Source organism: Polistes canadensis, unplaced genomic scaffold (assembly GCF_001313835.1).
Source record: "Polistes canadensis isolate GaletaPanama2010 unplaced genomic scaffold, ASM131383v1 scaffold_1, whole genome shotgun sequence".
Lineage (NCBI taxonomy): Eukaryota > Metazoa > Arthropoda > Insecta > Hymenoptera > Vespidae > Polistes > Polistes canadensis.
This window is the reverse complement of record NW_014569548.1, coordinates 778-24851: the sequence shown is the minus strand read 5'-3', so window position 1 is coordinate 24851 and position 24074 is coordinate 778. Positions and strand designations below refer to the sequence as shown.

The 24074-nt window shown below is 26.1% G+C and overlaps 5 protein-coding genes across 10 annotated transcripts; 1 reads left to right on the top strand and 4 right to left on the bottom strand.

The window, feature by feature from the left end:
- Nucleotides 1-637: 637 nt before the first annotated feature.
- Nucleotides 638-3008, bottom strand: LOC106784312 (cyclin-related protein FAM58A). 2 transcript variants are annotated; one of them, XM_014743708.1, is made up of 6 exons: nt 2814-3008; nt 2012-2145; nt 1847-1944; nt 1518-1736; nt 989-1219; nt 638-908 (listed from the first exon to the last, which is right to left on the bottom strand). In XM_014743708.1, the coding sequence occupies exons 1-6, from the start codon at nt 2849-2851 to the stop codon at nt 813-815; spliced, it is 816 nt and encodes a 271-aa protein (XP_014599194.1). In that variant the 5' UTR covers nt 2852-3008; the 3' UTR covers nt 638-812. The 2 variants fall into 2 exon arrangements, with proteins under 2 accessions (XP_014599194.1, XP_014599202.1); XM_014743716.1 differs by lacking the exon at nt 2814-3008 and adding an exon at nt 2307-2485.
- A 1925-nt stretch (nt 3009-4933) lies between these two features.
- LOC106793608 (uncharacterized protein KIAA0556 homolog) lies at nt 4934-7182 on the bottom strand. The gene is made up of 7 exons (XM_014760657.1): nt 7103-7182; nt 6883-7027; nt 6597-6791; nt 6391-6528; nt 6177-6317; nt 5947-6091; nt 4934-5883 (listed from the first exon to the last, which is right to left on the bottom strand). The coding sequence occupies exons 1-7, from the start codon at nt 7180-7182 to the stop codon at nt 5603-5605; spliced, it is 1125 nt and encodes a 374-aa protein (XP_014616143.1). The 3' UTR covers nt 4934-5602.
- LOC106784324 lies at nt 6527-8735 on the bottom strand. Its single transcript, XM_014743730.1, has 2 exons — nt 7702-8735; nt 6527-7552 (listed from the first exon to the last, which is right to left on the bottom strand). The coding sequence occupies exons 1-2, from the start codon at nt 7955-7957 to the stop codon at nt 7278-7280; spliced, it is 531 nt and encodes a 176-aa protein (XP_014599216.1). The 5' UTR covers nt 7958-8735; the 3' UTR covers nt 6527-7277.
- A 1190-nt stretch (nt 8736-9925) lies between these two features.
- Nucleotides 9926-13260, bottom strand: LOC106784299 (monocyte to macrophage differentiation factor 2). Of its 2 annotated transcripts, XM_014743695.1 has the most exons (5): nt 12739-12822; nt 11680-11863; nt 11044-11289; nt 10704-10956; nt 9926-10553 (listed from the first exon to the last, which is right to left on the bottom strand). In XM_014743695.1, the coding sequence occupies exons 3-5, from the start codon at nt 11277-11279 to the stop codon at nt 10302-10304; spliced, it is 741 nt and encodes a 246-aa protein (XP_014599181.1). In that variant the 5' UTR covers nt 11280-11289; nt 11680-11863; nt 12739-12822; the 3' UTR covers nt 9926-10301. The 2 variants fall into 2 exon arrangements, with proteins under 2 accessions (XP_014599181.1, XP_014599173.1); XM_014743687.1 differs by lacking the exon at nt 11680-11863 and having other exon boundaries at nt 12739-13260.
- Nucleotides 13261-15333: 2073 nt separating this feature from the next.
- LOC106784433 (WD repeat domain phosphoinositide-interacting protein 2) lies at nt 15334-22624 on the top strand. Of its 4 annotated transcripts, none has more exons than XM_014743970.1 (11): nt 15334-15890; nt 16478-16560; nt 16717-16883; nt 17067-17261; nt 17345-17461; nt 17555-17709; nt 17815-17991; nt 18056-18163; nt 18237-18349; nt 19517-19580; nt 22150-22236. In XM_014743970.1, coding segments are annotated over exons 1-11 (1317 nt in total). In that variant the 5' UTR covers nt 15334-15753; the 3' UTR covers nt 22151-22236. The 4 variants fall into 4 exon arrangements, with proteins under 4 accessions (XP_014599456.1, XP_014599440.1, XP_014599467.1 ...); XM_014743954.1 differs by having other exon boundaries at nt 15335-15890; nt 19517-19573; nt 22150-22624; XM_014743981.1 differs by lacking the exons at nt 19517-19580; nt 22150-22236 and adding an exon at nt 19413-19510 and having other exon boundaries at nt 15335-15890.
- The last annotated feature ends 1450 nt before the right edge of the window (nt 22625-24074 follow it).

The window sequence follows — 24074 nt, the reverse complement described above, 5'->3', positions numbered from 1 at the left end:
TCTTTTTCTGGAGAACTTCCAAAAATAAAAACGTAATTCTTGCTTAATTCAAAATTATAAAATTGTATATATATTTGTATAATATTTATATTTTAACAAATTGGATTTATTCAATATTTGGGTGATTATCTAAGATCAATTAGAAATTATTTAGCCTACATCGATAGAAATGTATTCTTTTAAATTTTTATATGTAGTTATGTCTACTACTTTATTTCTTTACAATCGTAAATTTATTCCGGCTGCTTTATCATGCTAAGGTCATCATGTAAGTATAATCTATAAACAATAATTAGGAATTATTGAATTGTTTTGTTATAATATCTTTAATTCAGATTTTCTTTAAATTTATATATTTTTATAATGCAATTCTGTCCTGCTATAAATACTGACTATTTATTTAAAATATTGACCAAATAAATAAAAGTGTTTTACTTGACTTTCTATTTAGAAAGCGCATAAATACAGGAAATAAATAAAGGAAATGCAAATAAATATAAATAAGAAAAAAAAAGAAAATTAGCTATTTCTGTTACGTAAAGTTCAAATGAAAAAAACTTTATAAAAGATGTATATAATATATACATCCTTTTTTCTTCATGATTATTTATAAATAATGTCAGTGCTATTAATATTGTTTCTTTCAAGTAATGCTTTGGAAAATGCATTTTTAATTTATTTACTTTGACATAACTTTATTTTATACAAACATATTTATTATATTTTTATTACCAACATGTCGAAAAAATTATGTATTTGTTATTTTTCACATTATGCGGTATTATTAAGGATTAAAAAATCTCTTTAAGATATCAATTATCTCTTGTTTCGGGTTCTTCATCATATGCAGCCATGACTTTTTCCATTATTTCCCAAAGTTTATCTCTTGTCAAATCTTTACAGAAAACCTGTAATGTTAAATTATTGTTATTTATTATTGTAAAATTATTGTAAAAGTAACTTAACCGAGAGTTTTGTTAATACTTACATTAAACCAAGGTTGTTGATCACATTCATCCATTAATGGAACAACTACACCATAAATTTGTAAAGCAAGATTGATACATGCTATTGCTATTAAATGTGGTGGATAATCAAGTATAGCAGGAGAATGATGAAAATCTTGTAATAGAGCCATACTGGTTTTAGCTACTGGATATTTTGACCATTCTTCTTCTCCAAACCAAGCTTGCAAAGATCTCAAATAGTGCAACATGTACTGAAAAAAAAACAAAAATACAATCGTAAAAGCGATATAATTCATTATTAATTTTCAAACTTATCCTATGATTTAAGTTACAATTCTAAGAAATATTAATTCATAAATATTCCCAATAAACAAGGTGTCCTAAAAATTTTGTTTAACATTTTTAACTTTAACGAGAAAAGAAAAACGAAAACATCGTACACATAAAGACTTTAGTATATAATAAATGCAATATTTTTCAATTTGGTAAAGTGACTTTTAGGACATTCTTCAGATAAAAGTAATATAATTAGATAGAAAAAATACTTACTTTGTGTGGATGCACTGGGCTTACTTGAAACTTCAACATACGCATGATGAGAAGTTCAGCTTGCACAATAGCATCTCTCATACTCCAATACTGTTCTCCTAACTCCAGTGGTTGTGAACCTCTGTGAAGTGTGCTATATGATACATTCATCACATCTCTTATTTTTAAATTATCATCTTTTGCTTTTCCTGCCAGATATAAGCAAGTAGCTGCTATTAACTATAGAAAATATAATTTTATTAGCAAATATAGATATACATTTATTTTATAATAATATTTTATATTTTATTTTTATTTCTTACTACTATGTGTCTAATTAAATAGCTTACATAATTATCATATCCTTGGGCGGTAGCTTCTTTCATAAACCTATGATATAAAGTTGCCGCTGTTGCAATTGTTAGAAAATGAACCTCTAATTTCAAACCTATAAGCAGATTTCATTAAAAATATTTTTAAAAATATAATATACTAAGTACAGTATATAAACTTACCACATTCAAATATGAATCTTGAAACTGCAAAATTGTCATTAGCTTTAGTATAATCGATAGTAATACTTTTCTGCAACGTATTCCTTTTCTCTCGTTGCATTGCCAATACATCTATTACATCCTTCATCTTCGAACTACACATTTAATACGCATATTAAAATTTCTCATAAAATATATTAAATAAAAAATATAAAATTTTGTAAAATTTATATTGGATTTTATTTTTATAAGAAAAAAATATATCAACAGTAAAAGTAAGCACACATTGTTGACGGTATACTGAAATGGATCTTACCTCAGTTCCCACACATTTTCAGAAAATAAGTTAAATATGAATTCATCTAATGAAAGCAATGAAAATGTTCCATTAAACAAAATCTTTTATAATCATTATCAGAAGTACTGTCAGTTATATTATCATTTTCAACGTCGCTTAATACATATCAAAATTTGCATAATATTCTATAGAATATTTTTTAGATTGACGCTTCCTTTTTAATTAATTGTTCTAAACTGAATTGATGGTCTATAGAACAAACATAAAGTCATATTAATTTAATATTTATTATTTACACAATAATGGTTGCGTACAAATTTAATTTGATGCATACAAAATGTAAATTTTTGCCTTCTATCTTTGCACTTTAAAAATACAACTCATATCTTCAATATTTAGAAAATAGAAGTGGATTCACACTTCCCATCAACAATGTGTGAATACTGGACAATAAATAATTTAGCAATAAGACAACCGGCAAATTTCAGATTCTTTCTAACCCAAAATACAGGTTTTATATAATACCTTAGCGTTTCAGTAGTTGTCGGTTCCGTTGGATTCATTGTAATAAAACAACAATTACTCTCTCTTTCGTAAAATAAAATAATTAAATTAATTATAAATTATATGAAATATGTTTATTATCTGCGTCAGAAATAAGCAACACAATTTTCACCACTTCTATAAACTTTTTCATTAATAATATGATTAGATAAGAGGAGACTGCATCCATTAAATTTGGTTCTCAATTTTTATTACTAGCGCTAGTAATATAAAATTATAGTTACAAAATATTATTAATTGGACAAACTTCTTGCAGATTAAAAGTAACCAATCGTATTTTACCTTTTCAGAAAAAAAATTATCCAAATTTAATAAAATTTATGATGTCAATTTTAATAACAAAGAAACTAGTAAATATAACAGAACTGAGAGAAAAAAAAATAGAGGGGTTCTTTTATATTTCTCTTGTTGCGTCGAGTTTACGCACAGTTTATCTTGTTGCACGCGCAAAATTTATCTTGTTGTGCGCGCAGAATTTGTTTTGCATACGCAGTCGTCATTGGTATTGGAGCTGTATACAAGGAGGACGATCGAGATAGGCGTTTGCGTCGAATTTGTGTTGTTGAAAATGGCTGAATATCGAGTACGATAATTATCCACGAGGGCGGCGGTGATGTTCTTAAATTTAGATCTAAGTATGTGTGATTTTATAAATAAACAAATGAAATTAATAGGTCTCTTTGATGTTTTTATTTTAATTACTGTTTTTAAAAACCAGACTAAGCGACAAGACGCGCTCTCTAGTGGCAATAGAAATCATTCTTTCATTGTAAATATTGTACCACATTTATAACACGGCGATCATTCTCCTTGTATATAGGCTCCATGAGTATTTGCATCAGCGTTAGAGATATTATGGCCAGAGAGAGTTCTATAGTCTACGTTCTCTGTTCGCTGGGTATATACGATACGTCTCTTACTGCGCAATTAGTTCACGCAAAGAGAGATAAAATATAACCTGTCCATTTTCTATCTCTCTCAGTTCTGGAGTCATCACTTTCAAGACGTAAGTGGGAGTTCAGGTATAATACATCCATGCAAAATAATTGTATTTGTTTTTAAATGTCGTTCTTTGGTTATAATTTTTATTCAAGTGTAAAAAAGATATCTCCATGAATATTTAATTGAATCAAAAGATAAAAGAGAATCTTAATAAATTTTAAAGTTCATAATATTTACCTTCAATTTGTACTATGTTAGATCACCTCGTATTATTAAGTATTAAAAAAAGTATAATTTCAAATGATCTCTGTGTGTAAATTTAATTTAAAATTATATATTATATATTATAATAATTTTTTATAAGAATGAGATTTCTTTTTTATTTGTATCAAAGACGTATAAGGTCTAAGATTTGGATCAGGTAGAGAATTTATACCAGAAGTAGCTCTTTGTAAATCTACTGTATATCTTCCTTGTTCCAAGCTGAAAATGCAATGATAATATTTATGGTAATTTTTTTACAAAATATCTTTAAATATGATAACATTTGATTTTATATTAATTGTATATTTTTGAAACGATATTTACCTAGTTAAAGATGACTCGATATTGTTTGTACTATTGCTATTAGAAAATTGTACCATTTCATGTACATTATTTTCACTTAGCTTTCCATTATAAATTAATATATCATCCACTAATATCTAAAGAAGATAAATATATTTATCATTATATTTTTGATAGAAATATTTTTCTTTGTCTTTTATATAAATTTTATAACTTAATGTTTGCTTACTGCAAATTCTTTTATTTTTCTTGATTTAGTTTTTCCATAATTCCATATTTTTATAGCACTCACAGTTGTAGGATAAGAAAATATGATATAAATACGATTTGTCTAAAAATATCACAAGGTTAATAAAATTGTCAATGATTTTCATATTGAGATAAAAATAATATTAGTATTACTTACTTCTCCAGGTAAAATTGGTGCTAACCATGAATGTTGACCATCGTTATTATCATTCATACCATCTATCAATTTATCTGGTGTTCTTACATCATTATCAATTCCTTCTAATATATTTACACTTTCTGGATAAGCTGCTATATCTAAATAATATTGGTCAATATTATCAAATGAGACAATGAAAAATATTAATTATTTTTCTTCTATATACTCACTATTTTTATTTAACTTGATTTGATGACCATTAATACCAAACAATTCAATACCATTGAGACCCACATAATAAGAATCACCCCAACTTGAAAATATCATTATTTGATATATAAAACCCTGTGGCATTGATGGTACTTCATAATCCATATTAAATGGAATAGTTTCTATCTCTTTAATACAAAAAGTTAATAACATATTATATTTATTTAATGATATATTATATATGTGTCCCTATATGAAAAAACGTTCGTTTAGATTTTCAACTTAGTTTTTCATGTAGAACAAATCTCTGCTTACTTGCACTATCAGTTACAAAACACCATATATAATATTTTAATAGATATTATACATAAACTTTTATGTTATTACCTTTTTGGGGCAAAATTGAAGACGTATTGAACTTTGATAATGTTGGCTCATTGTCAGAATGGCAAATAAAACTTATTTCTTGTGCAAAATGATAATGACAATTTCCAGGAGCTCTTCTCAATAAAAAACTATCACAATCTTCTTCAAATATTGGTTTTCCATCCAATTTAATAAATAAATTTTTTACCTACATTGAATAATTGTTATATACCAAATGCTTATAAGCACTAACCATGTCAATTTTTTTATTTTATTATTATAAAATGCTTACACCACAATAAGACAACTCCAGAGATGCGTTATAATTCCAGAATCTCATACCAGTGATGTATACCTCCTTGTCAAATGTAATTGTTATAGTAATTTCTTCATTTTCATTTATATAATTAATTAACCACATATGATCTTTATCAGTTGTTATATTGTACCCGTTAATCAATTTTAAAAGATTTGTATTATCTAAATTGCATTTTAAGTTAACATTAATTGTTGGCAAAATCACATTTTGATCTCCAATGAATTCTATTCCATTAAGACCTATACATAATTAAATAATGTAAATATAACTATTATCAATTAATTACGATATGAAATATTTACCTACTGTTCCAGCAGCACCCCAATTTGAAAGAATAATTAGTTGAATTTCCTTACAAGAAAGGGACAGTGCATTATATTCACTGCCACTAGATACATTTGAACGATTTCCAACTGAACAGTCACTCTTACGTCTTTCAAATGTTATCTACAATATAATAATATAAAATTACCAAGTGTGTTCATAATACATATGTGTAACAATATAATAATTCAATATTATTTATATATACATTTGAAGCAGTTGTTACTGTTGCTGGTCTATCTTTTTCTTTTCGCGCATAATTAAGGATATCATCATTAGTAATTGTAAACATCTCATCATTTATTGATACCATTTCTAAAATATTTTCATCAGTCGTAAACAAAATTGTCTGTAAACACAAATAAGATATTTTATAGAAATAATTTCTAACATATCAAAAAATATATGTTAAAATATCTTACATCCCCGAAAGAATTAACATCGCCTTGTAAGTCCCCAGATGCTCTAGCAATTTCTCCATAAAAAATAAGTGTCTTATCCAATGTAATTGTGATATCCTTAACTCCTCTATATGAATGTATTCTAGATTTATTATAATTCTAAAAATAATAAATAGTAATATGAAAATTTCATTAAAATATTATAATATATTTGACAAAACTCTTACCCATATTCTAATCATAGCAATTGTTACAATATCTTGAAAAATCATATAAATGTAATGATGATTTCCTTCTGTAAATGGGATAAGCCACAAATTAGCATCATCTCTTGTTCTATTCACTCCATTAATAAGATTATTATATATACGAGAATCATTATATTCTGGTAATTGGTTTATAATTGATGGATCTTCTGATATCTATAAAAAAAATTGTGTAATTAATATTAAATATAATCACATTAGAGATATATATTCTATTAAATCTTTATATCAATAACAAACTGTTTACCTTACTTATGGATACAAGTTGACCTGTATCCGAAAAAATCTCAATTCCATTGAGACCTACATAATGTTTATCTCCCCAAGTACTGAGAATATCAATGATTAACTGTTGACCACAAGGAAGATCAGGCACAATAAAATTTCTGCATCTATCTATGACAGAACCAAATAATACCACATTATAGTCCAAATTATTTATAATAAATATGAATTTGTACACTGACCTGATCTGTAATCTTGACAATAAACAAGTTAAAAGATCACTAAGAGTTTCATGAAGTTCAAACTGCGAGTTATGTACCATGATGAAAAACATAAAAACCAAACTATAGGACTTTTTTATATCTGAGTTTATTTAAAATATCAATAGTGCTAACCATTACATATAAATTAATTTCTTTATAATAACCTACCTTGAATTGAATGTTTCTCATTTTGTTGAAAACTAGATTTACAATTAGGCAAACTTCTATGTGTAGATTTTTGTTTCAATATATTACTATTATCCTGGCCAATTTCTTCTGAAGAAACCACTTTATGGTGATTCTTTCTTGCTGGTTCACTATTTGTTATATCACTATGATATATTGAATTTGGGTTTGTTCTTATTTCATTTGTTGTAGTTCCTTCTGGTGCTAAGCCAGACAAATAATCTAATCTTCTCTTAATGATTCCTATTATAATTTATAAAGAAATTAATTATTTCATGATTTCTAAATAAATTAATGATTTGAAGATTAATTAGTGATAATTAAATACATTTATACACAGACATATTATCAAAATATTGTATTTTGATATTTAAAATACTATAGAAACATACCACTTGGTAAATTATTTTTAGGATCTTGTTTTCTAATGGCATTATTTCTGTGTTTAGAATAAGTTTTATATCTTTGTTGTGTTAACAACTGATTGTCCATCTTATATCCTTTTTTCAATATATCTGATTGAAAACAGTCATTATTTTGCTTCTTAAAATCATTAAGAGTCTGCAGTTCATAGTTAAATTTTCCATTGTTTTTAAATCTTGTAGATTTGATCTTGTCATAGTACTTATCAATTTTTCTTTTCTCCATATATTCATCAAGTGCACTAAAATCTCTTTCAATAGAATTTTGATCATTTGAATCAACAACAGCAGAAAGAGCACGAGTGGAAGTATGCTTGATATTTATCTCTGTATGATTGGGAGAATTGGGAAGTGATTTACTAGTGCACGATTGCAGTAAAATCTCACCATCAACATCTTTTATATTATTTATTGTAAAAAATGGTTTGTAAGATTGCCCGTATCTAGATTATTTATTAAAAGATTGAATAAATATTTCTATATATACATATTGAAAATTATTATACCAAATTTAAATAAAGACTTACAAATTATCAATATCTTTCTTTAAAACAGATGTTTTATCTTCTAAAGGAGTTTGCTCAAATGTATGTTCTTTATGTATTGAATGTTTTTCTATTTGCAATGTCTTATAATCATCAGTCACGTTTAATCTCTTAACATTCCTATTAAATTAAACAATTTCAATAAAATATTTATATATGTGATCTGCTAAAAATATAATTTTTGTTTCAGAAATTAAAAAAATATACAATTTTATCAATTACATACTCAGTCATTTCTACCAACCATGATGGTAGTTTGTTCAATATATTAGTAGATAAAAGTTTGTTGTTTCCTGTAATATTACTTTCACTTTGCTCCATTTTACAATTTATTTTTTTCTACAAAATTTGCCACGTTATATTAATATAAATCATTTATTTATAAATTGATACTAAAATTTCACTATATCCAGCTCATAATGTTCATTGTATTTTCAATTTCACGAATTAGATTAACAATATTATTTTATAAACATAATGCCAAAAAAGTAAAATAAAAAACGTTGTAAATGTTACATATTATAATAAACAATTGTATGAATAATGCGTAATATTCTACATTATATTATATGCATCGTATTAATTTTAATTATTATTGGAATTGTCTATAGATTTGCTAAGTGTATAAAAAAATTCTTATTTGTCATACTCTGTTATCAATTTGTTTGGTATTGTTACCATAGTTACTGTTGGGTATCATTGACCTTAAAGGATAGATGGCTCTTAGAGTGGTATTAACACATATAAATATAATCTTAATGCTTATTAATTATTAGTTTTATAAAGAAATGAATAGTGGTTTATTTAAATGTTATATACCATAATAAAATGCATGGCTTGTATTTTACAATATTTTTATTTCACATAATTACCATTTTATCAATATAAAATCATATTAATAACATTAATATTACACATTTTACATACTCGTATTTACATACTTGGTTCACTGCAAATTATATGCAGTCAAAGTATGTAGTGAAAGATTTAATATTCAATTAGTAATTGTTTTGTACTCTTTTTCTTTTAATAAATAGTATTATCACCACATATTTAGACACTCGTTTTTTCTTTCATTATTTCACAATATTAATATACGTATTATGTACATAAATATGTATAAATATGTATATTGTTTAAATTATTTAAACAATATTTTATAAAACAAAATTTCTCTAATAAAGCATGGTAATTATGATAACATTTAATCAACACAAATATTAAATAATTTATATAATAATCAAATTTTTAATAGACTATATATAATCTTGTATTTATAGTTATAATTTTACATTAATGCTCTATAGCATTATAAAGTTATTTATTGAAGAAATTTAGTATTAAGAAAGTGACAAGATTAATTTTGGCACATTAGATAGTCAAAAAGAAAAACTATACTTAAAAAGAATTGTATTGTTTCTAATAGTTGTCACTATTGGTGATAATTTACATAATCTTGCATATTGTTCATTCTATTTTCAAAAAAATCGGTTGAAAAGCATATCTTTGGCTTTTTATGTCATCAAAGCTTGTTATTATTATAAAAACAATTTTTTTTCTATATAATTATATATATTAAACTATATTAATTATAAATATATGAAAATTATATATATATATATATATAATCATCAGTATGTATACTGGTAAGCTATATAAAATAATAGTCAACAATTAAATCAAAAATATGTTCTCTCAATATTAAATAGATCAAACGTACTATAAACAATACCTATTTTTCGGTACTCATATTTCGAATACTGTTTTACTATAACTTTACACTAGTTTTATATTTACATTTTGCATACTTTTGTAATGGCTGTAGTAATGTATGATAAAAATTTTTTATAGTGATAAAAAGATTGGAATTCTAAAGTTTCTACTCATATATAACAAATTTTTCTATAAAAACTTTGTTTATATGGAAGATTGGAACCAAATACAGTCTTTACTGAGTTTTCATTGAATATTTCAATATCTTTTTTGCAAAACTGTTAATATATAGGAAAAATATTATATCTCAATCTAAATCTCTAGGTGAGATTGTACTATATGGGGTAATGGTGGCACATTTGGTAGATCGATTGAGACCGTTGAACCTATTGCAGGAAATACATGATTTAAAATTGCATAATAATGAAATCCAGCAGCAGCAGCTACAAAAAGATGCCAAATTGCATGTGCACAAGGTATTCTGCCATCTGATTTAAAAAATATTAAACCCAAAATATAGATAAATCCTCCAGTTTTTAATTCAGTTATGTTGTAGTAGTCATTCTGCAATAATTAAAAACATTTTATAATTATATGAAAATAGTAAGATAAAGATATATATTAAACAATCAACAATTAATTATTTTATATGATATATTTAAAAAAAATTCTGTTATATGTACACTTAATTATTATGTTTTAGTTCTAACTTACAACATTAATAATTGCTACACTTGGACCAATACCTATGACCAAGTACATAATGGTTTCAAGCATTTTATAACGCTCATGGAAAATTTGTTGATAAAGGATTCCTAACATTGCCATAATCCAAACAGCATACCTCATTGTAAAAAGTAGTTTATCACCTGGGAAATGATCTACATTTAACCATGGAAAGTAACTAGCAGCTATAAAGATATAAATCATGGCACGATCACAGCGATGCAATGCGTCTTTTAATTGTCTGAAATATAAACCACAATAAGATATAAATATATGATAGTAGTATAATTCATTAAATATATTCATAAAAAGTATAATTCATTATTACCTGTTATGATTACAGTAATGGACACTATGAAAAAATGTGGATACTACAAAAACAAGAATCAGTGAAGTTCCATAAACGCACGCGGAAATAAGCTGTGTCCATGTTATAGAACGTCGAAAAAGTTCTAAACTGCAGATTATAGAAGGGACTATCCAAATTCCATGGGTTGCCACATTAGCCACATGTTCTATGGCAGTAGGATTATATGCCTGGTTTGTACATGCTCGTGAATTCATCCATTTTATTCTATAATAAATCAAATTTCACTTTTATGCATTATATAGTTACATGAATAAAAGTATGGCTTGAAGATTATTGTATAATGAAACACATCAATGTTCTTACATAAGAAAAAAGAAGACCATTAAATGTTACATCATAAGACCTTTGGAGTTATACTTAGAGAGTATAGCAAAATCACTAATTTTTTAAAATCATTTTACTTTACTATTATATACATGTATATATAATAAAATAATTCAAGCAAATGGGAAAGCTCTTACAACCACATGATATGTATTTGTGTATATGTGTGTGTGAGTGTGATATTTGTTCATTTTTAAATATTTAAAGAGCTTATTATGAACATTCATATCCTGTGGTCGTACATCGTTTATAATAAAATATAGTACATACTTATTATCTATGTCTTAAAGGAAAATATTTCCATACTCTCCAACATGCTGATGAGCCTTTATTGTTGTATGCCCAAATACCTTAGATTTCTGTATTATTTTGTAGAACATCATTTTTGTGATATTGATGTTCTATTTATTTATAAGCAGTGTAACTGCATTCCACTCAGTTACTTCAAATTACCCTATACATGCATATGTTAGCGTTACTAGATAAGAAACAGAAAAAATAGGCAAACAAGAATAAGAAAAATAAATATAAAATGAATATCTACTTATAAGATAAAAATAATGCATTGTGAAATACTTACATTAGTAATTTGAATAACTTAAGTTAATTATATTAGTGTAAAGCAGGCCTGTCTTAAAATATTATATATTATTTTCATATAATACGTAACATGCTATATATATATAAATAAAAAATTTATGTATTATTCAATGGATCAGTTTCAATGTTAGTTTTTTAATAGTTTTGAAATATATTAAAAAAAAATATTATATTTATTTATAATATATTAATATCAATGATAATATCTTACATAAATTTAATTCGATAATGTTGATTAAAGTTGTTATACATCTTAAAAGGATCAATATTATTTAATATAAACCAATCAGTAGTTAACTTAAAGCAAGGTTTAATTAAAACTATTTGCCATTTATTACTTATTACTGTCTATTTATTTATAAATATCTATATTTTACATTTTCTATTTAATATAATACAATTTTTCAAATATGAAACATTATTTTTTAAATACTGACATTAATTTTTTTCTTACAGTTGTAACTATTTTTATTTCTTAAAAACAATACTACTTGCTAAAAGATCTTTAATTTGCCAATAAAACAATACCAGCATTGAAAAAATAATTAAGAAAAAAGAGAACAATAAAAGCGGACAGAAACATAATAAAAGACAAAAGAAAGAAGTAAAAGTAGAGAAAGTAAAAGAGAAAGAAAAAGAGAGAGCGAGAGAAAAACGAACAAATTAATTGCCATACACGATCGAAAACTCTAAATAATGAAATCCTTTTTTAAATAATTAACATCTTACTCTTTTATACGATGTAATCGGAGAAGATTTTTTATAGGTTCTGTGACGATCTGATGTATGTAGGATTTATCCATAGCGTTGATGTTGGACTTTACTCCGCACGTTTAACTCGTTTAAATATCGATGCAAAAAGTATTAATAAAGCTAAATATATATATTTTGTTTCATATTGCCGTTTGGTCATACATTATTAAATTAATGCATTTTACAAAATGTTACTGTGATTTATATGTTAAAGCAACGAACAAAAACAAGCAGTAGCAAGCTCAGCTGTCGCCGAGTCACTAACGTAATCAATTGCTGTCCAGCTGTTATACTGCTTGGCGAAAGGATAAAAGGGAGAAAGATAGTGCGAAAAAGTAAATGTGTTGTGTAGAAAAACGTGTTACGAATATAAGTATGTGTTCTTTTTCGCGACGATCTCGGGTTTACACGACCACAGAGAACTGAAACCTAATACATATAAAAAGTATAAAAATAATACCTTAATAATCTTTTCGTTTTATAATCGTATTATAAACTATTACTAACTATTTGAAAGAAAAAAATATTCGATAATTTAATAAATGTATAATCATTAACGAGCTTATCGGTTGATTTCTTTTATTTTTCATTCTTTCGATTATATAAAACATTTAAGCAAAATAATCAATATGTATGAAGTAGATATGCACGTATAATGAACTTATAAATATATATGTATAATTTTTTTATTTAAGCATGATTATTAAAATAAATGCCTCTCGTATAAAAAACATTTGACAAAAAGTCAATTTTAAATTTGCATTACACGCGCGAAATACGAACAAATATTTGAAAAAACATGAATGTATGTGAATATTTGATATGCGTTAACGGTTATGCAATCGAACAATTTGTTGGTATATAATGGGAGAATTTATTAATTAAAAATTAAATATAATCTTAAACAATATGATTGTTATAATTTGTATGAAAATTGTTATATATTGAAAAAGTATTCTAATGTCATCCGTAATTATTGTATTACTTTGTAGCAATTCATGTCGATAGAGTTATTTGCTTAGACATGACCAATTGACGTTCACAATATAATTATTCTTACTCGATCACGTGCTCTATTCTGAATGACGATTTCCTCACGAAACGTGAACGTATAGCATACACATTTTATAGAACAGAGAAGTGCATATAAAAGAAAATTTAAAATTATTTATTATTATTAGATTAATCGTTACATTTATGGTAATACAATAGTTATTATTAAATAATACAATATTAAGTTATAATACATTAACGCATTTGGTTTCATGTCCAATGCTATTGTTAATTGAATGACCTTGAGAAAAGATACGAATATCATCATCTCACGTAAAGTCAAATATAATTATTGCATATTTGGTATATGCCTTATTTATGCACATTTATAATGTACATATAAATATTCTGATAATGCTTAAGAATGTATAACAAAGTTTTTAATTTAATATCATGAAATATATTATGTTGAAACAGCCTACAAAAGTTTAAAATATATGATGAAATTAAAGTAATATCTCGATTTATATTATCGATTAAATTTAAATTACAGAAGATATAATGGAGTATTTCATTAGCCAGTATAATAGTTCATTTGACGCAACTCATAGTAGACCTTGAAAATAGTTGCAGATCGTATTTACAAGAAAACTTATATTTTATAAATATATTGATAATTTTATCAATCAATACATTTAGTAAACGATTGAATCTTCTTATAGATCGATTTAATTCAAATTTGAAAATCTTAAAAATTACAATTAATTTATTTTATAAAAAAGATTATAAGACTTCTAGTTTAATAGAAAATAAAGAATAAATATTTGTTAACCTTTTCGCGCGCGGTACGGCACTTGTCTTGCGTAGTATTATTGACGGGCGAAAACAAATATGGCGCGGTGCACTTTCATTTAATTTTTGTTTTTTAATAGTCTTAGGAATACTTACAATTTGATATGTTAATCATAATAAACAAAAGAAAAAAGATTTCTTGGTTTTAAATTTGATAGACAAGATATATTTTATATTGAAATATATAATTAATGTGAAAAATCGATTTTGTGTAATTATATTGAAAATTATATTAAATTATATTAAAATCAGCAATCGGCTGTGTTATTTATTTGCCAGCTGCCGATTGAGGTCAACGATAGTACTGAAGAGGTTAAAGAATTTAGCATTAATTGAAATACTCGATATTTATTTGCCACTGAAAGTACTGTACTTCATTTGGATTTGTTGAATATGTATAAATACGATCACCAAAAATTTTTTACTAACAGACATATTCTCTACCAATGCACAATAGTAACAAACCCATTTCGTAAAAAACTTAAATGATTAAACATATAAATTAAACGTATAAATATTTTTATTCAATTTAATTTTATTCAAATTACATTTTTATAAACTATTAAAAGAATTCCAAACTGTATTTCAAATATTATTATTATTTATAAAAACTTATTTTGCTAAAAATAAATATTATGATTATAATACAAAAATAAAATATTATTTGTAGTACGAAAATTGATAACAAATAATAAACATAACAACAGCAGTTAAGAAAATGTAATAGTATTTCATAGCTAGGCAGGCTATTGACAGCTGATGATGAGTCGCGCGTATCTATTGCTATGGTAACGCGGAATATACGGAACGTGGAACAGCGATTCATATGTTCCTTCATTTCACAAATTCAGCTGTAAGCGTCAGCTGTTCAATATGGAATAGCAAGTACAGTCACTTGTAGGAATCATTCGAAGTCGAACTAGTTGGTCGTTGGTCCCCATAACATAAACGCGCGCGTGCGTGTGTGTTTGTAGAAGAGAAAGAAGCAGTGAGTTGAGAGTGAGAGTGAAAGGGGCGAAAGAGGAGAGGAGTGGGAAGGAGAGAAAGCGAGAAGAGAGAGCGAAAGCGTGAGGGAGGCAGAAAAACGAATCAAGGATAGTAAGCAGACGGAGAGAAACATTCGTACGAGCATCATACGTGCGATTTATGCAAAATCTCGCGCGTAACGTGGATGTATTAACGCAAGGATTTAAATACGGGATAACTGGACTAATGAACCTCACAAATCAAACTGCCGATCCTCCGAGTGGTGTATTCTTTGTTAATTTTAATCAAGATTGCACGTAAGTGTTATTATGCTTTTTAAAGGATCGAACGAGTTCGATGAAAACTACGATATCCATTCTTTGTTTCCTAACCTTGTTCTCCTTTCTATAAGGGTGGGAGAATATTCATGTGGGATATAGGCGGGGAGAATAACTAAGTTTCTTACACCTATAAAACGTGCGATATGATTTTTCCCTCCGTCGCGCGCATGGCGTCATCGTTCATGACAATCGAGGTTTTTCGTTCGTGCTTTTTCTATGCATCGTCGTTATTCGCGTTGTTTTCATTAATTGCATCACTCCATTTTTCCTTTCACTGATTCCTGCGTTTTAACCAGTTATCTTTGTGCTCTTATTTTATTGCGTATTATGCGCTACTAAAAAAGTAATCAAATCTTTATGTGAGTACTTCATTTTGTTTCTGAATACTTCTTCCTCTTCGATCTGTCATTACAAAGAAGAGTCTAATGTTTATTTATTTTCATGTTTATATAGTTTTTTATCGTAATTAGATAAACTATTTATAATTAGTAATTTGTTTTTGTAGATTCGAAATAGGAATATTTATTTATCTATGCCTACATATCATCTTAATTTGTTTACAGATCATTAGCAGTGGGATCGAAGACAGGTTACAAACTTTTTTCCCTCAGCTCTTTCGATCATCTTGAGAAAATATATGAAAATGGTAATAGTTTATTATTAAATAATTTTCTTATTGCTATATGAATCTTACTTTGGTCATTAAATATGTATATACATATTTTTTATATGTAGTTAAAAATATTAAATATATTTTATACAGACTCTAATGTTTTTATTTTGTAACATATGTTTATTTCAGATACAGAGGACATTTGTATCGTTGAAAGATTATTCAGTAGCAGTCTTGTTGCAGTTGTTAGTTTATCATCCCCCCGTAAACTTAAAGTATGTCACTTCAGAAAAGGAACAGAAATTTGTAACTACAGTTATTCAAATACCATCTTAGCTGTGAAGCTTAATAGAGCGGTATGTTACAAAGTTTCAGTAACAAAGATTTTTATTTATTTATACATATATATATAAAAGAACGAATTAGCATCAAACTTGCTTGTTCAAAAGTATACATGTAACGTAAAGCTTAAGGATTGTCATTTCTTCTAGAATTTGTTTTTTAATTATATTTAGTAAAATTATTATTACTTTTTACAGAGATTGGTAGTATGTTTAGAAGAATCGTTGTACATTCATAATATAAGAGACATGAAAGTATTACATACGATACGTGATACTCCACCAAATCTTGCAGGACTTTGTACGCTCTCAATAAGCAGTGACAATTGTTATCTAGCCTATCCAGGTTCAAATACAATTGGAGAAGTTCAGATATTTGATGCTATTAATCTTGTAAATATTTTTACATATATATTTCAAATTTCTTTTAAAAATGTATTGTAAAAAATCTATAAACTTAATATTTTTATTTACAGCAAGCTAAAACAATGATACCTGCACATGATAGTCCCCTCGCAGCTCTTGCATTCAGTCCCAATGGCACTAAAGTTGCTACTGCCTCTGAGAAAGGGACTGTAATTAGAGTCTTTCATGTATGTTTAGTTGTGATTTTGATAAATATATATGCATGTTTTTTATTAAATATATAAAATTGATTTATAAAGAAACGGTTATGGTTTCGATAGGTAAATGATGGAACCAAATTATTTGAATTTCGTCGAGGAGTTAAAAGATGTGTATCTATTAGCAGTCTGGCCTTTAGTTCGGATTCTATGTTTCTTTGTTGCTCTAGCAATACTGAAACTGTACACATTTTCAAATTAGAAGAACCAAAGGAAGTGTATGTATATCATTTATAATAATGTGTCATTACATGTTTTATTGTAATATGAAATATTTTCTATGTAAATATCAATACGCATTTATGCATAATGATTTTGTGTAGACCGCGACAAGCTCAAGCTGAAGAATCACAAAGCTGGATGGGTTATTTGACAAAAGCAGTATCTGCATCAGCTAATTATTTGCCTTCTCAAGTAACAGATGTCTTTAATCAAGGACGTGCATTTGCAAGCGTTCATTTACCATTTCAGGGTTTAAAAAATATTTGTGCCATTACTGTGTAAGTTTGAATAAATTGTACTCCTGCATTTTTCTTTTTTACGTACATTTTTTTTTTCTTTTAGGACACAGAAGGTACCAAAGCTACTAGTGGCTAGTGCCGATGGTTATTTGTATGTATACAATTTCAATGTTACAGAGGGAGGAAATTGTATGCTTTTAAAACAACATAGGTTTGTAATAATAGAATAGACAGGTAAATTTTAAGATAAAATATGTTTATAACATAATATTTCAATATTGTAGATTAGATGGTAGACAAGATGAAGTAGATTCTGCCGCTGTTTCTTCAACTGGTTCTGCTTCTGGAGAAGCACAAGCAACAGCTACAGCATCTGTACAAACAGTACAAAATTCAGGTATGATGTTTACACCTATTCGATATTTGTATTATTTATTTTCTTCAAATTAGTGGGAGCGAGTTGACGATAAAGATATATTAATTATAATAAGATTAATAATCAAATGAAATGAAATTAAATAGATAAAAACTTTTATTTTATAGCAAAACATTTTACTATAAGTACAAAACTAACATGACAATCATATCAATATTTCTACACATATATGATTTTAAGAATATCTTTTAAAGCTTGATAATAAATTGAAGTAAAAAGTTTTGCATTTATTAGTATACTAACAAATCCAATTATTGATACTCTAAATGTATATTAAATACGTATGCGTTCATGGACTCATAATCACAGTCAGAGGCACATCTGAAATCTTTTGACAGTTTTTTTTTGGTAACATCAAAGGTTTTTTGGTTCAATAAGTCATTTATATTACTATAAATATCACGAAATTGGTAAATGTAGAGAGTAAAACTTTAGTTAAGCATTATTTTTTTTAAGTTGAGTATTACGTATATAAGCTTTTATTAAATTGGAAGATTATAAAACCCTATTTTACCCTTTTAACGAAGTAATTCTAGTTAAGCGTTTTATGAAATAACAGTTTATTGAAACGTTCGAAAAGGATTAATGAATATATACATCTTTTTTGGAGATAAACAATTATTTTGTATAATTTATATTTTTATAAGTCTGAAAAATAGGGCTTTATCATCCAACTGTATTATCTGATTTTTTGTCTATATAATTTATATATAATATTTTATAAATTATAATATATATATATATATATGTATATATATATTTTAATTCATTTATATAAATTAAAAAAAATTTAAGTATTTAGTTTTATAGTTGTCCAAGTATACTTACATTAGATCTTTGATCTTTAAACGAATATATAATAAGTATACAAATATATGTTTATAGGTAGGAACAGTTTTATGCGAAAAGCATATAATTTAATGAATTTATTTTGAAGGTAACTTGAATTGAAAGAACAGATCATGCGTGTGTGCGCATAGAGAATGCCTTTACTTGCTTTTTATTTCCTTTTTCTCGCTTCTAGCCCCTCAGAATTAAATTACCAGGCAATTTCTTCAGGGGCTAAAGGGGAGCCCCGACAGTTGACCTTACTTGACGCAATTTTTTTCTTTTTATTATCCACTGAAGCCTGCATAAATAGCTACGCGGGTGCGTTACGTGGTCGTTCGCCAGACTCCATGTCAGGTAACTGGTATGTCCTCTATACTGCCCATTGTTTTTATTTATTTTTTTTTGCTCATATTTGCTCTATAAGCACCAATCATTCGCCTTCACTCTTTGTTCCATTGCCTCACTGTAAACATCTGCATTTACACATGCAGTGAAAGAAAAAAAGCAATGCAAAATAACAATAGTGCTCATATATTAGCTGGGTATTAGGTTTCTAATATTGTACATATCAACGCCATAATTGTATTAAACAAAAAATAGTTCCTTATAGAAAGCTTTCTATTTTATGAATATGCATATGAACACTATAATTTGCATCTGCGGAAAAACAAAGTACTTCTTGCCAGATTTTAATGTAATAATATTACAAATGATTTAAATATTAATTGTTTGAATAATATATTACTAGTTTTAAAAAAAAGATGTAAATTGATTGTGTAAATATACATGTTTGTAGCGCAGGGAATTTTATCAGGTATAAATAATAATATAATTGCAAATTTTTGAATGAAAGCTAGATTTGATCTATTTTAATCTTGCTGAATATTACATAGAATATAAATGAAAACGGTGACTTCTGCAGTTATGTCAAAAAGTGTGGAAATTAGATTACTTTTTATAATTTATAATTTATAATATATGTTTTATGAGACTTATTATATATTATATTCGTGATGATGTATTAACTCTTTCCTGTCTTGATAGTTATAGACATAGGTATTCCGTTAAACGGAAATACAGATGAGGTATGGTCCATTAGTTATTGTCTGAAAATCTTAATCCTACAGATTGAAAGTCTGAACTTTATTGTTAATATTTTGCCTTAGGCTTAGTGCTTTATCTGGATTATATTGTCACGTCCTTAATAGAAATGGGTCTTGTTGGAATTCTCCTGGTATAAGACTGTAATGGAAAAGGGCCTTGTCAGTATTATCCTGGCACATGACTATGATAGTAATATTGTTACTGGGATTATTCCAACATACGACCTTAACTGTATATGGTTTTGCCGGAATTATCTCTAACTTCGATAGGAAAGAGTTAATATTTAATTTAATGCAAAATTAGAGTGCATGCATATTTGAAGATGCATATCAGGAATTTTTGTATGAAATATTTACTACATTAAAGTTAGTATTGTGTATCTTTTTCTCAAAATCAATAAAAATCTAAATTTATATCCTAATTTTTCAAACAATTTTTTAATATTTTAGCTGAGTTTAATAGTACATTTAATGATTTATAAATAATTTTGCATATAAAATAATAATTTTAGAAGAAAATAATTTTAAGTTACAATTCTCTCTCTATATAATTCTTTACAATTCTATATATTTCTCCTTATAGCATTTTATAAATTCATTGCAAAATCAAAAACGTATTTAAATAAATTTGAATTATTTTCATTTTCGATAATTATAGGAGTTCTTGTAATAAAACATTTATTTTTCTGTCAACTTTTATTAATTATCATTAGTTCTGAAAATTATAGATTTTTAGTGTATAATTTTAAAATCACTAATAATTACTATTTTACCAATAATATGATATCTAGAGTGGTGGTCATTGAGATTATTTAATTGCATTTAAATACAATATGTACTTGGTGTTTATTAAAGTTTTATCTGGAAAACAGTGTTGTTGAGAAAAATTATTCATAAAAGAATTATCTGATTTCAATGTAAAAATATTATGACATTTATTGTTTCTTATTTAATGAAAGATTTCAAGATATTCATTATAATGATAATATACTATATATATTAAAAAAAGAAATAATGTTTATCTGAAATATCTTTTTATTCTCCTTCATTTCCTGAGATATTTAACAAAATATCTTGCAAAGTAGAAGAGATAATAAATGTTTAAATTTTTCAAGCGACTGCAATCGTCAAATTTTTTAGAATTATTTATTTTCTTACTCTAATGTTTATGCTCACACTAATATACACACACACACACATGCATGCACCACACATTCGCATGAGAAGAAGTAGAAAATAATAAAAACACTAATTAAAAACTTTATGTTTTGTATACAGTAGTACACAGAAAATGCTAAAAAGTTAATATATTCGCTAAAAATAAACATTTTTTATTTTTTATACTCTGCTTGAAGAGCTATTGGGTTCTTATTTTAAAAAAACAAAGTTTACTTTTAAACAATCTTGAAATCTTTAAGAAAATAGAAAAAAATAAATAACGTAAGATTCCCCTTTTGAAAACAGGTAATTGTAATCTGAACAATTTTTCTCAAAAATACCGTCTTTTTGAGATAAAAACTCGTAACCCTTTATTTTGAATACCCAGTATATGTATATATATGCATACATATTTATATAAATATGAAAATAATGATCAATTGTTGTGTTGTATATAAATATATTATGACTATGACTGTTAAAATACCAGTAGCAAGCAAATGGGTTTATTGTATGATATCAAAGTGAAATCACCTTAAAGAATGTCTATATGCATTAATATATCACGTACCATTGAATTCTAATTGTTCAAAATACACATCTTTATCGTTACATCCGCTTGATACAAATTAATAAAGAACTATAATTTATGTATACGTCGGTTTGTAGAATCAGAGAAATATTATGAGATGATAGCAGCAGCCGAAAGTCCACCCAAAAGTAGAGGACCATTCAGATTGGATGATGACACAGAATTTCCTCCTGTTTGAAGAAAATAATTAAGGCATATCATGGAAGTTATGTCAAGATTTAGGATATATAATGGTGATTGTAAAACGTGGAGAGCATATTGGTATGCCAATTGTTCAGAATTGAAGAGCATGTTTCACACTTCAGTTTCAATAAGATCAAAAATTAGGTGACATTACCAAGAATGTTGCACGTTTAATACGTAAGGGAATTAACAGAAGTATAAATCTTTTCACATGATCAATTATTTGTTCTTAATATTGCATACCAACGTAACTCTCTCGGTAATATTACCACATCACCAAACTAAAAATTTATGCGATATCTTTTTACAACCTATTATTAGAAAGCATGTAAGTAGTTATATAGAAAATATAGTTATCCAATTGAGTTTGTTAATTATAAAATTTTGAAAAAAATATATGTAAGTACTATCATCAGTATTTGGTAAGAATGTTTTCGTAAATTTACATGAAATAATATTTAGATAAACTATTTTTACCAAATATAAACATTCGTGTTAAAATAAGGTATAAGAATAAGTGCAATTTATTTGCAAATATCAATCCGAAATTAAAATATATATATATATATATAATAAATATAAAATAAAAATTATTATTAATAATTAACTAATAAGAGAAGAGAGAGAATACATTTACAATTTATTAAGTTGATCTATTTTGAAAATAAAATTTATCTTTTTTACATAGCTCTCTTGGGAATCAGTAATAAAGTTATGGGAATGCTATTATATTTTACCAAAAATCGATTCTATTGGTCCTTAGTCACTCATTGTCTATGTAACGTTCTGCTGTGTTTATAAGTAAACATTACACATGTATTTTCTTGGATTGCTGCATTTTTAGTTTTAATATTATTATTCGTGTCTTATGATCAACGATTGAAGCGTTTGTTTTTTAATAGAAGCATCAACAAAATTTCATAAATATGACTTATCTTAAATAAATTTTTAGATAATTTGGAATTTTTAAAGAAAAATCATAACACTTTCAATGAACATGTGAAATAATGTAGGAATGATCCACTTTATAAATGTTTGATAAAAATTTTAGACTTTCCATAGCATTTTTTTAGAATTCCAGATAAATTTATATTTCTATGTACAAGATGGAGTTCTCTCCGTGTTAAAAAAATTGAAACATAGAGTTATACAGCTTATGTGTAAGAAACATTAATCTGTATCCATATTAATTTGTCTTTTGGAGACAAATTCGGAAACAGGATGTATGTGATAATTAGATTTTCTGAAAAACAGAAATACATTTGTTTATAAAATAATCTTATATCTTGTTTTTACCATTTTCTGATGTAATATCGTTCATCCCTTAATATGGAACAAAGATGTACATTATATTGTAAGTTTTATTTATATAACCATTAGCTCATTTAAGTTCTTTCATATTTTATTTTTGTTTAAATATCTGCCCATTGCTTTGGGTAATGCAATATGGTGGCTATAAAATAAGTTTATGATTTATTTATGTATAATTATGTAGGGATTGTAGATGATCTTTAGATTTTGAATTTATTCTTATGAGAACTGTACTTTTATATTATAAATAACTTTACTACTCATAATTGGTGCCACAAACAAGTTATAATTTCATTTAAATTAATACTTATATTGGTAAATATAAATTGTCTGTTTGTATACTATTAGAAGAAAACACCGTTGTATGTATTTTTTCATAATAATTTTTTGCGTATGATGATTTTGAGAACTATGTAACTTCCAAATTATACCAGTAATAAGCTTTCTTTTATAACGAAAAACATTTGGTACAATTATCCATTAAATTGTATTTCAATGACGTGACTTT

Bases quoted from the DNA above. Each gene is read 5' to 3' on its own strand.
- LOC106784433 (XM_014743954.1), top strand. From the start codon at position 15,754: ATGCAAAATCTCGCGCGTAACGTGGATGTATTAACGCAAGGATTTAAA. The intron at 16,884-17,066 runs GTATGTTACAAA...TACTTTTTACAG, and splicing joins CTGTGAAGCTTAATAGAGCG to AGATTGGTAGTATGTTTAGA. The intron at 17,710-17,814 runs GTATGTATATCA...GATTTTGTGTAG, and splicing joins TTAGAAGAACCAAAGGAAGT to ACCGCGACAAGCTCAAGCTG.
- LOC106784312 (XM_014743708.1), bottom strand. From the start codon at position 2,851: ATGAATCCAACGGAACCGACAACTACTGAAACGCTAAG. The intron at 1,945-2,011 runs GTAAGTTTATAT...ATCTGCTTATAG, and splicing joins AAGATTCATATTTGAATGTG to GTTTGAAATTAGAGGTTCAT. The intron at 1,220-1,517 runs GTAAGTATTTTT...TTTTTTTTTCAG, and splicing joins GCCCAGTGCATCCACACAAA to TACATGTTGCACTATTTGAG.
- LOC106784324 (XM_014743730.1), bottom strand. From the start codon at position 7,957: ATGGAGAAAAGAAAAATTGATAAGTACTATGACAAGATCAAATCTACA. The intron at 7,553-7,701 runs GTATGTTTCTAT...AAATTATAATAG, and splicing joins TAAAAATAATTTACCAAGTG to GAATCATTAAGAGAAGATTA.
- LOC106793608 (XM_014760657.1), bottom strand. From the start codon at position 7,182: ATGGTACATAACTCGCAGTTTGAACTTCATGAAACTCTTAGTGATCTT. The intron at 6,792-6,882 runs GTAAACAGTTTG...TTTTTTTTATAG, and splicing joins AACTTGTATCCATAAGTAAG to ATATCAGAAGATCCATCAAT. The intron at 6,092-6,176 runs GTATATATAAAT...ATTATATTGTAG, and splicing joins CAGTAACAACTGCTTCAAAT to ATAACATTTGAAAGACGTAA.
- LOC106784299 (XM_014743687.1), bottom strand. From the start codon at position 12,812: ATGGATAAATCCTACATACATCAGATCGTCACAGAACCTATAAAAAAT. The intron at 11,290-12,738 runs GTAAGATGTTAA...GATTTATTATAG, and splicing joins CGATTACATCGTATAAAAGA to AATAAAATGGATGAATTCAC. The intron at 10,957-11,043 runs GTAATAATGAAT...TTTATATTTCAG, and splicing joins CATTACTGTAATCATAACAG to ACAATTAAAAGACGCATTGC.